General features: G+C 37.5%; 1 protein-coding gene across 1 annotated transcript in view; it reads left to right on the top strand.

Annotated features, from left to right (window-relative positions):
* Positions 1–12,642, top strand: part of DOCK8 (dedicator of cytokinesis 8) — a 1,731,107-nt gene that overhangs the window by 690,210 nt on the left and 1,028,255 nt on the right. Inside the window, exon 12 of the mRNA XM_044064485.1 lies at positions 9,891–10,021. Within this exon, the coding sequence (XP_043920420.1) occupies positions 9,891–10,021 (131 nt within the window). The remainder of the gene's footprint in view (positions 1–9,890; positions 10,022–12,642) is intronic.

Raw genomic sequence — 12,642 nt, 5'->3', positions numbered from 1 at the left:
CCTATATTAGTAAAAATGCAATTGCACCAGCAGAAACAGTTAATCCTGGCAAAATTGTGGTAGAAAGGAAAAGTACTGAAAACTGGAGACAACAGAGTGCTTGTGGAAAATGAATATTCACTGTACATCAGGCAGAAGAGAAATAAATGTATCCAAACAATCAACAAACAACTGAAATGCCCAATGTGGAAGATGTGAAAAAATGCTAAATACAAGGAAATTTCACCCACAGATTGTGCCACTTGAAGAAAAGAGAAACAGCTTTTCTTTTCTTCAAGTGGAGTTATCTTTGGGTGATATTTGTTATCCAACCAATCAGGTAATGTCGAGGGGCATGTGTGATATTCAAGCTGCTGTATCCATATGTATTTAGAATATTTTTTGTCTTGGAAAAAATGTTTTTTATGCAAAACAAGCAAAGGGCAAAATAAAAAAAATGTTTTTCTAATGAAGAGTAATCCAACAAGCAGAAGTAGACTCTGCTTCTCAATCTTCTGACAACTAAGCTCATAGCAAGACTTTGCCAGTGAAACATTTTCCAGTGCTCCAAAGGTAAAAGCTTGAGTTACAGAAAAAAGAACAGGAGTTGGCTAGAAAAATCAGGAGTACCTTCGACTTAAACAAGAGTCTGGTGATGGAAAAGTGAGATGGTCAAGAAGAAATCAACATCACTGAAATTAGGGATAAATGGAAGAATGTAAAGCATCAGTTATGTTTATGAAGTATGGCTTTGCTAGAAAAATTGGCTGAGAAAAATTGGAACTTTATTGACTTTGTTAAATTTGTCGCTGGACTGTAAATCATATACCCAACTTTATATAATCAATGTTTAGATAGGCACTAGAGGGAAAACTAAAAGTAAAACAGTTTTTATTCTTACTAATGTTTGCATAAAATATTTCATGATATAATCTGATGCTATATTGTAAAACAGTTTTGTATAGTGTTCAGTCAGAGATATTTTAAATGTGTGAAGGATCTTTTCAGTGACTGTTGTATATGATAAACATATTAAAGTAAACATATGCTTTTTCTTAATTCTAAGGTCTATAGGCTATACACTGCAACAATTTAAGGCTGGAAAAAGCAAACGTAAGTTAAATACTGTTATCTTGGGCTGCTGGGGTATGGTTTAAAAGTGTGTTGACTGTATTATGTAAAGAATTAAGATAATAATTTCCCATTTTTTACAAAGGTGGATGGCTGGATTGATGACCTTGACTTGAGCTATGGATATTTTTTTAAGTTGACTTGAAAAATAAGACAAAATAATGAGAGACATGAAAAAATGTTTCTTGAATCTGGAAGGCTGTCTGCTTTTTTCATTAGTAAATACTCTTGGTGGGAGACATGAGGTCTGCAACTGAAGCAATTGGCTAGGAGAAGTCTGCATATTGCATTTTAGGTGAAATGTACAAAGATACATTCAGGCATCTGCAAAGTTGTTAATTGTTTTTTGTTTTGATTGCTGTTACTTGGAAATGAGCTGTCTGTGGATTCAAGCAGTTAAACTTGAGAGTTCAGAGCACTCTTTGCTGAGAGACATGCACAATGTAAGGTAAAATGGCAAGCAGTTCAGTAAAAAGTAAAGTTGGAAACTATGGTAAGTGAATAAGAAATAGTAACTTCCACAGCAGTCTTAATACTCCAATGCATTTAGTAGAACACTTTTTATACAAATTTGCTGATTTTTGCACAATTTAGTTTTATATAAAGGTAGCCAGTGCACCTTTTTCCTAGTGCTAGAAGATAATGTTTTCCAAAAGCATGCAAGCTTGTTTTCCACATCTGGGATGGGAATAGAGATAATAAAAGTACAGTAGCTGTCAGTGTAAGTGGAAGCACAGGCTATAACATGCACTTTAACATGGGTAATCATAATTTTAGATTAAGCAATGCCTGTGGGTGCAGCTGTCATTGTGGGGCACGTGTTCCTATCTGGAGGGGTAAACTTCATTTGTAGAAAATGTGCAGAGTTTTGTGTGTTTGTTCTAAGTTACTAGGAGATGGGAGGTTCTGAAAATGTATTCCTTTTTGAAGGGTTTCAGTAAAGCAGAAAGTCTTGAAAATATGACATAGTTTCAAATGGAGATGAGAAGAAACCACTGTATAAAAGAACAACCTGCCAAACAATATGTGCATACAAGACAAAGATAGGAAATGCACATTCAGAAGAACTGTTGTGTGTAACAAGTGGGAGCAAGGGCTTTCTTAGATAATATCTACCCTGTCCATATTATCTTGGAATGTAAATGGCCTTACAGGTATAGACAAAAAGGAAAAAATATTGAACTATATTAAGACATTTAGGGTGCAAATAGCAATGCTACAGAGACACATTTGGATAGAAATTAGCATATGGATTTGACAAAGAAAGGATTCAGGATGCAGAATTTAAAAGCCATGTTACAGTCTATGCCTATTTTTATAAATGATGTTGGGGATTTCTTAAGACAGTTATATAAATGGTACAGTGACAATATGGGGAAGTCAATGCATGAACTGATAGCTTTGGAAGATAATTAATTGTTTACAGTAATACCAAACTCATATGGAGTAGAAGCAAAAAGAAATTTCTTGACATTTCAAATAAATAAGGGCAACATGTTCATAACATATGTTGTTTATTGTTTTGTCAAATAATGTATTTATTTTTCAAGGAGACTATTATCGTCAGAAAAAGGGGCTAGGAGTAGGAACCCCTGAAGCAAAAAAAAAATACGCACACACACACACACACACACACACACACACACACACACACACACACACACACACACACAGCCAAGCTTGTTATGTACTTGTAGGAATATGAACTTGTGTTGAATGCCAATAATTATTACTCTCATATTTTATTTTAATTCTACTTTATAAGAGATTTATTGATGATATTTTTATGCTGGAGGGATACAAAGCAGGATCTGTACAATTTTGTAGAATGTATGACCAACAGTGTTAAATTGTTTTAGGTTTTAAAGTCATAGTCTCAAATAACATGATAGAATTCTTAGATATAAATATACTGAAATCTGGGGATGGGAAGTTGGATGCTTCCATATTTAAAAATGAGGTTAGGAGGAATATGTATCTGCACCATCAGAGTATGCACCCACTTTTAAGTTAAGAATATCTTAAAGGGACAGATGTTATGTATAAACATACTGAATACACAAGATGTTTTGTTTGAACAACAATTAGACAACATGACAAGAGAGGTTTTTAAATAGGGGCTACCATCCATCAGAAGTACATAATGTGAAGGAGATTATAATGAATAAGAGAAATAAAGTTAATAGACCATTTTTCCTCTAACAACACCTTTGCTCATAAGATACATACATTGTCAAGTATTCAAGGGACAGGGAACAGAATACCAGATCAGTCATATTTTAGTTCTAAAAGAATTTAAGTCCCTAAAACAAATGCTGTTTTATAAAGGACAAAATAATATGGTAGACATTAGGTTCCACCAGTGAAAGGGAACACATCTGTCTCATAAATGTAGCTCTTGTAAATTCATCTATAGGGAAAGGGTTTTGAAACATCCACGCATGGATAAAGATTTCATTATTTTTGTGTGCAGATTCTGATAGTGAAAATGTTGTCTATATTGCTTTATGTGAAGCCTGTTTGGCCTTTTAAATAGGCAAGATTAACAGATCTGATTTAAGAAGTAATCAGGTTAAATGCAGTATGTTAAACATATTAAGAAAGAGGGAGAGGAGCTCACTTTTTAATTTGCCATGCTACAAGTAATAAAAGATAATTTAAGAAGAGGTGATATAAGAGAACCTAGTGAGAATATGGAATATAAATGGATTTCTAGATTTAGGGCAGATAAATATCCATGTTTAAATGAGGCTATGTGGATAAAGCCAGTACTTAAAGAGAGACAAATTAAACTGTGCTTTCTTGTGTTTATTACTTTTGTAATTTTACTTATGATTATTAAACTTTTATGACTGGAGTTTCCTTGAGCCAGCATTTGTTTGTTCTTGGATTATGTTTTTCTTTTCCTTGGCTCAGTTTATCTGCTATAGCTGCCAACTTTCTTACTCGTCTGTATCAGGGGAACCAAGAAAAGAAAATATAATAAAAGAAGATAGATTCCTGAAGAAATGTATGAAAATATTTGGTTATGAAAGATACGAATTCAGTAGTAGGAACTCAGTCATAATTTACATATTATTCCCCAAGGTGCAGTGACTCTGCTAGACTGGAGTATGTGCATTTAATTGAAAGCTTTGACACACATTCAAAAATTATTTTAGATCCTGCACCAATAAAAACTAAGATAAAAATATGGGGTAATGAAGTAAAAATTAATCACTGGCATTCTCCTACTTATCTGTTATAAAGAGAGGAATTTAAGGAATGGGTAGTAGAAATTTTCTGAGAGTTGATAGGGAAGATACAAATTTCTTTATTAGGGAGAGACGGTAAGGTGGATAAAATGAAAATGGAATTTAAAAGATAGGTTAAAAATAAAAGAGAAAGGTATATAGGTTCATAGGTAGGTACTAGCTATTGGCCCTAGGGCCTATATAAGCCTAGCCAAAGGTACCCTGGCTTTCGCCACCCAAGAAAATTATTTTCCTGTGCCACTGTCAAGCAGAGCCACAGAAGTGATCCCCAGGGTGAATTTCCTATCTCCCATCCAATCATCAAGATTTTTCTTGAAGAGTGCTAATGAGGAGCTTTGTTTGACATAGACAGGTAGTTTGTTCCAGAGTATGGGAAGTCTCTGGGACAGGAATCTATCCCTCCAGCATGTTCTGTTTATTGTGGTGACAAGGTTTATGTCCCTAGACTGTGTATCTCATAGGGACTGGGATTTCTTTAAGTGGAGCATGTCTAAAAGGTCTGGGTTTGACATAGCTTTGAGTGTTAGGCAGAGATCGCCTCTGAGTAGGCGATATGCAATGGAGTAAAGCTGCAGTTTTTTGAGACGGTCTGCATAGGGCATCTGTTTGAGGCTGGTAATCCTCTTTGTGAGGTATTTCTGTGGCCTTTCCAGTTGTTGCAGATGTCTTGTGAGGTACATTCCAAAAGAGGCATTGTACTCTATAATGGGTCTAATGAGTGACAAGTAGAGGGGAACAATGACCTCTTTTTTCCTGGATGTGAAACCTTTTGTGATGAGGTGTGCCACATAGAAGGATTTCCTGATTCTGTGGTGATGTGATTATCAAAGGAGAGACTACTGTCCACCTGTGTTCCAAGGTCTCTTTTCACACTTTCAGTGTTAAGTAGACTACCGCTTATGTGGTAGTTCATGGGTACTGAGTTTTTATCAAAAGGGATGACAGTGCACTTTTTGGCATTGAGCTTGAGGCCATGGCTTTGACACCAGGCATCTGTCTCAGCGAGGCCCTTTTGTAGGATGTCCGCATCTTTTGGAATTTTGATTATGACTCCTAGTTTGCAGTCATCTGTGAACTTCGTTAACCAAAGACCTTCTGTGTTGGCCTGTACTTCAGAGAAGTAGATACCAAACAGGAGATGACCCAGGACTGAACCCTGTGGTACTCCACTTGTCACTGGTCTGAAGTTGGATTTGGAGTCTGTTACTTTCACAGTGTGGGTTCTGTTAGTGAGCCAGTTGGCAACCCATCTTGTGACATAGAGTTTTATACCTAGTTTAGTGAGTTTATCTATAATTCCAGAGTGGGGGATGGTGTCAAAAGCCTTGGCGAGATCTAGATAGGCTGTGTGAACCACCTTACCCTCATCTACAGCTTTGGTGACTGCTTCAAAGAAGTCTATCAGGTTTAGGAGACATAATCTGCCTTTTTCAAACTCGAACTGGGTGGGGTCCTGATTTTGGAGATTACCAATGTTATTTTTTATAAGTTCCATGATGATATGTTGCATAGCCTTGCAGACCAGGCTTGTTAGGCTAATGGGGCAGTAGTTTCTGGGGTCTGTGGTGGCTCCCCCTTTGTGGAGTGGGATAACTGTCGCTGTGCGCCATTCAGTGGGCACATAGCCTGAGGTGAGGCAATGATTGAACATGGTACTTAGGTGGGGTGCCAGTTCATTTTGTAGTTCATGTAGAACACAGCCTGGGATGTCGTCAGGTCCCATGGATGCTGTGTTAGGTTAAGAAATAACAAGAATTATTTAGTGGGGCTAGCAAAGGTTGCAGAATAAGAAGAATCTTGTAGAACAAGAAGATGAGCAACTTCAGACTGCTAAGGGAAAATAAGAGAGTATTTGAACAATGTGCAAGAGTTTAGAAAGATTGCTTTTAAGCAATTATTTTTTATAACTACACCAGGGATAAATGGCTTTTATTGCAATGACTAAGGCAACAGAAAGTAGACAGAGTTGTCGCCACATTTGGGCACTCTATGACAAGGAAAATAACCACAAAACCTATAGCAGTATTAAAGATATTTCAGAAATTCTATGAAGATTTGTAAAAAGCAGAGAAATTAAGGAAAAAAACACAAATATAAATATTTGTAGAGGACTTAATTATGCCAAGGTTAGAGGAAGATGAGGCTCAACAACTAAGAGTTAAGAGGAGTTGAGCTAAAATGGTGATTTATAATCAATATACAAGGAAGTCTCCATGAACATATGGTATATCTGTAAAAGTTTGGAAGTTAGGAGGGAGATAGTGATAAAGATATGGAAGGTTTGTTTAATAGTATTTTAAAAGACAGGGAAGTACCACTATCTTGGAAGAAAGCTATAGTGGCTGTATTACCCATAGAGAATAAAGAACCATCACACCCAGTTTCACTTAAACCCATTTCAGTGTTAAACTGTGATTATAGGTTCATAGGAGATTAATAGGCTAATGTCTCAAGAGCCATACAAGCCTAGCCAATGTTACCCAGATTTTACCCAGTTTTCTATATCTAAGGGATAACAAGGGTCAGCAAGTGGGGTTCTGACAACTTTTACAGATTGCCTCTGTCCATAATGGACATGGGTGCCACCCATTAGTAAATTTGTGATTTCACATCCATTGGTCCAGATTGCAATTGAAGACATTCGGAGAAGGGCTGTGCTTCACATGAATAGGAAACCTGTTCCAAAGGAGGGGCAATCTCAGGGCCACATATCTGTCTCTCCAGCACGATCTATCCATGTCAGAAATCAGGTTTAGAAGTTTGGAGTGGGTAACCCTTGTGCAATTAGTCTTGCAAGTATTCAACATTTCCATCAGGGTTGGGTGAGAGACTGCCTTGTAGATCAGGCATAGATCATCACCCCTCAGTAATCGGTAGGAAATGAATACAGTGATAAGGCTTTTCATCAATCTGCATATGACATGTTGGTTATACCCTGTATTATTTGGTGAGAAACCTCTGAGGATGTTCCACCCATTGCAGCTTCCTGGTGAGGTACATGCCAAAGGGTGTATTGTATTCAATTATTGTCTGATGAGAGCTGAATACAGTGTTACTGTGACATACTTAGATCTGGATGCCACACCCTTACTTATAAGCTGAGCTACATAGAAGGATTTCCTTACCACCATGGACACATAGTGGTCAAAGTTCAGATTAATATCTATGTGATCACTCAGATCTCTCATCACTGGGTCCACTCATAGATGGGGTGCTATCAGTATTGTTATTTGCAGAGGTATTTGATTTCCCAAAGAGTATTATTATACACTTCTTCACGTTTAGTTTTAGGCTATGGCTCTGACACCAGTCATTAGTCTGGATCAGACCTTTCTGTAGGATATTGTTTGGGCAGTCAGTGTTTTCCCTGCTGGGATGCCTTCTGTGTGGAGTCTGCATGTCCTCCCTACATTTGTGTGGGTTTCCTCCTGGTGCTCTGGTTTCCTCCCACATTCCAAAGACATGCTTCTGGAAAGTTTCTCTGCTGAAGATGCGCTTTGTCCTAGACAGCCTTTTCCAGTAAACAAATGTTGAATAAAATAAATAAATCTAAATGTTGCAACAAGAAGCTGATGATCTGAAGTACAATCAGCTCCAAGTCTTATTTTTGTTGACTGCTTAGAGCTCTTCTTCTATCTCTTGACTGCAAACTATGTAGTCAGTCTGATTTCAGTATTGACAATTTGGCGATAACCATGTGTAAAGCTGTCTGTTAGGCTATTGGAAGAGTGATCCTCATCTCATAAAACTGGCCAATGTCCTCCTCTTCTGTACCTGTAGTTGAACCATAAACTTGTATCACTGTAATGTTGAATGGATTACCTTCTAATTGATAACATTCTATCACTTTTTGGCTTGCAACCAGGCACTGATTTTGTCACTCTTATTAACTGTGAGGGCTACACCATTTCTTCTGCAAAATTCTTAGCTACAGGAGAAGATATCATTTTTATCTGATGTAAACAAACACAATTCCAGTCAATTTTGGTCCACTAGTTGCCAAAATATCAATGTGTATTCTTTTTTTTAATCTCATTTTTAACCACTTCGGGTGTACGGCAGTTCATAATTTTTATATTTCAAGCTCCAATGGCAAGTAGTTCTTTGCCGTCAGACTTTCCTTTCTTTTCTGAGCACCTCAACAGATGAGCATCTAACTTTAATCTGCCTATGTAATAAACTCTAGTGCTACTCATACTGTTCCTCTATTCTTTCTCAATAGTGTGGCAGACACCTTCAGACCAGAAGGCCTCTTCTTTTGGTGTCATACTGACATGTCTGATTGCTTTTGTTTACATAGTTTTCTTTTTAAAAATACTGGAGTAGTTTACCATTACCTTCTCCCATAGACCAGTTTCATCTGATATCTCTCTGCCAAGACCTGCCCGCCTTGGGTGAACCCCACATAATATACTTCATAGCTTCACTGATATACACAAGCCCCTTCACCCTGACAAGCTAATAGTCCAGACTTTGCAATTTATATTTTGAAATGCTTGTCAAGTAGAACCATGCAGTTCAGGACTTTACAAAAAAAAATCTGCATATTATTTAGTTTGTATTTCTAAGCAGCATTTTATAAAAGAAAACCCGTTGTAGTATTTTATACTCTTCATTGCTGCTCAGATGTAAGACTTTTGTAGAATTAATTTAAAAATATACAGTTTGGAACATTTATAGATTTGTGAGAGTGTTTATTTGCTGAAGTCTGAGGAAATTTGAAGTGGGTATCTTTGATTTGGAATAAAAAAGTGAAAACTTTTGCTGTACATGGATTTGAAAATAAATGTTTGCAACTTGTCTCTTGTCTTGTCTCAATAGACGAGTCTTCATGGGTTCTGTTCAAGCAGCTTTATCATGTACAAACACATTATGATTATAGCTATTAATTTTAACTTAGGTAACTTACATACAATCTAACTACATTTATTCTGACATGTTTACTCTGGCTTTACTTTCAAAATGGCTCTAGGTACAACACGTGCACTGTATGTGAAAATACACTCAGTTCAGCAGAGGTCACTGTTGGGAAAAGTACCCTTTTTCCAAGGTACAAGAACCTCACTGTTGAGTATACCACTGAAGGGTATGCATAGGGTTTTAAGGTTTACTCCCCTCATGGGAAGGCGTATTTCAAATTCCACTGCAAATATTTTGTTTACAGTGTCATACAGAATTACAAAAAGGTCTTTTCCAACAATTGAAAGGAGCCATGAAAATGCATTCTATCACTGTACAATATACCCTTTTGTGTTAAAATGGGCATTAATTTTATTATTACTGGGAAAGGAAAAAAAGGTATTCTTCAAAACAGTAGTGTAGCTGTGGTTAAGATGCTGGCCTGTAATGCTAAAATCATGAGTTTGAAACCCACTGTTTTTTTTTAACATGCTAAGTGAACAAACTACTTAACTTACATAAATAAATGTTGCCTTAGGATGCCTCTTTCCTCTCCCAAATCAGCAGATTCAAATGTAATTTTATAGAAGATGGCATGCTTGCTAAATAACACTGCTGTTTTTACAGGGAAAGGAAATATTACAGATAGAAGAGCACTGATGCAAATGAGGAGGTTATCAGATCGAAGTGGAGGCAACTTGGATGATCAGTACTTGCCTAATTCAAAAACATTCACCATCACTACGTTTCATAAACAGGTAAGTTAATTTATAGAAACATTAATTCATTCAGGCAGTGGACATAAGGCAAAGAGCCATTTGTGCATGAAGTAGGTATTAGTTTGTCACAGCATGAATGTGCATGTGGAAACACACACATACATGCACACGCAAATGCACAGACACACACACACATGCACGGACGGGAACATGTCAATCGACCGACAACTCGGAAGACCGACATTCACTCCACCGACACATGAAAACATCGACATGCAAACAGCTTTAACACATAAGACAGGTAAGACTTAAATTCGATAATCATGCCTACCACACATGCATAACACTGCCACACTTACTAAACCATGGAAGGCATGATTATCGAATTTAAAAGTCTTACCTGTTAAATGTTCATTGTTTGCGCTCATCGATGTTGTGTGGTGTCGGTGGAGGATCGTCGGTCTTCCCGGTCGGTCGGTCGATTGACATGTTCCCGCACGGACACACGCACGTACACACACGCACACATACACACACAAACGCGCACATAGAGACATACACACGCACGCGTGCGCACACACACACACACACACACACACACACACACACACACACACACACACACACACACACACACACACACACACAAATACAAATGCACACAGATATCACACAAATATGCCCACGCACATACTCACACATTCTCTTGCACATACACCCACACACAGCCAATTTAATAATTTATTGCTTGAATTTAATAACTTGGCATTTCATCTATCATCATGTCTTTGGGATGTGACAGGAAATTGGATCTCCAGCTGGAAATACCTAGAGTAAAATCATTCTGAAATAGTTATTGACAGAGGATAAATGAACATTTGTCACTGCTGAGTTTTGGCTTGCAGAATACTAGTAGTGTTGCTTTAGGGTACAGTGGAGTGATGCGACTGCAACACAATTGAAGTAATACAGTCTTAAATAAGGTGCTCGGTATGTGATTGAATTAATACAGATTCTAGATGCTGTACTTATTCAGTCATGCTGAAATCCACTTAACAAGTGAAGACTGCATTAAGCCCACTGTGCCGTGAAGAGGTATTCTGTGATACCTGATAGTCAGAAGTTATAGTAAAGTCTAAGCAAGAGGAGTATTTCAATTTACTTTTCATGTCTGTAAATTTATGAGAGTGAATACTGCTATTGGTGTGGGTTGGGGGGTACATCATCCCTTAATACTTGGCATAAATGACAGATCATCGAAAGTATTTTGCTTATTACATAACAAACAGAAACCAAGTGAAGCTCAGTAAGGTATAACTGTATAAGCACACCTTGCTGATTGTCTTTATTCTTGGACATTTGCTTTCCTTTCAGTGCTTCATTAGCCACTCTACAACTGTTTGAAGCAACGTATCTGAGATTAGCAATGCATGGACTCTTGCATTTCCCATTTGCATATAAGAAAAAACAATTCAACAGTTGCAGAACATCCAGACTGTGTTCTTAGTACAACCACCTAGACTTGCTGTCACTAAGAGAACTTAACGCTAATAATTACAATCTTATTAATTTCCTTATTCTGAGGTTTGGGCCTCCATGCCAATTCATCCTCTTAGGAGAAGAGAGTCCAGTACCAAGAGTGGTGCTGTGATCTGCTGGGAGGGTGACATTTTTTGTTTTGCTCTCAACCCCCTGAACCCCATGGTGGCACTGTGAGCTTTGCTGTATTGCCATCAGGAAGCACTTGTGCACTACTACACCAACCTGCTACTGCTAACTACCTTGCTGCAGGTGATACGTCTCCACTCAGTAGGATACTATTGCCTCCACTGCCTCTCATTGTGCAAGCTGGAGTCAACAACTCACTCCCACTCTCCCCACCAGGTCCCTGAAGAACCCATGCCACTAGTTTAAGATGGGCTCCTGGGTCATAGTCAGGGCTTTATCACTCTCACCACAGGGCCAGATGCTTCATCCTGAGTTTGATTCCCTCCTTCCCTCCATCTCCTCATGCAAACCCTGTGGCTAAACAAATCATTTAACCAAATACCACTTCAGAGTCACCTCTGTAAAAAGCACTTATGTCTAGTTACTTTGCCTGTTTCATACATGTAAAAAAATACTAGAGTTGTAAAAATACAGTAAAATGTCAGTAAATTCTTTAACGACAAAAGAGAAATGAAGCAGCCCATGATCATTTTAAAAAATAGCTACCTGTTCCTAACATAGGAGCATGATCATTTAAGTATATGGCTTTGTAATTACTGTAGAAACTATATACTGTGATTGAGTGGAGTTGGTTAAGCCTTTCTTGCCTGATTCTCTTCTGAGAGAGAGAAAAAGAGTGTGACAGAGTGTGTGTGAGAGAGAGAGACCAACCAATAAACCCTTAAACCTCTATTTTTAATTTCCATAACCTCATTTTAACTTTGTACTCTTTCATTATTTCTTTACTTATAATAACGTGTTTCCTTTTCCTAGATGAATATATAGCAACTGTGTATTATCTGTATTTCATAAAATTACTCCTAGTATATCTCTTTCACTTTGTTCCATCTTCATCAGCAGCCAATACAAATTTAATGATGCAAAAAAAAACAGTGGATTGCGTAATGATAACTCATCATCTTTTCTGTTACAGTATAACACCCCTTACATAA

This window comes from Protopterus annectens, chromosome 2.part2, assembly GCF_019279795.1.
Source record: "Protopterus annectens isolate FY-2018-M chromosome 2.part2, PAN1.0, whole genome shotgun sequence".
In the NCBI taxonomy this organism is placed as follows: domain Eukaryota; kingdom Metazoa; phylum Chordata; order Ceratodontiformes; family Protopteridae; genus Protopterus; species Protopterus annectens.
This window is presented reverse-complemented; position numbering and strand designations above follow the sequence as displayed.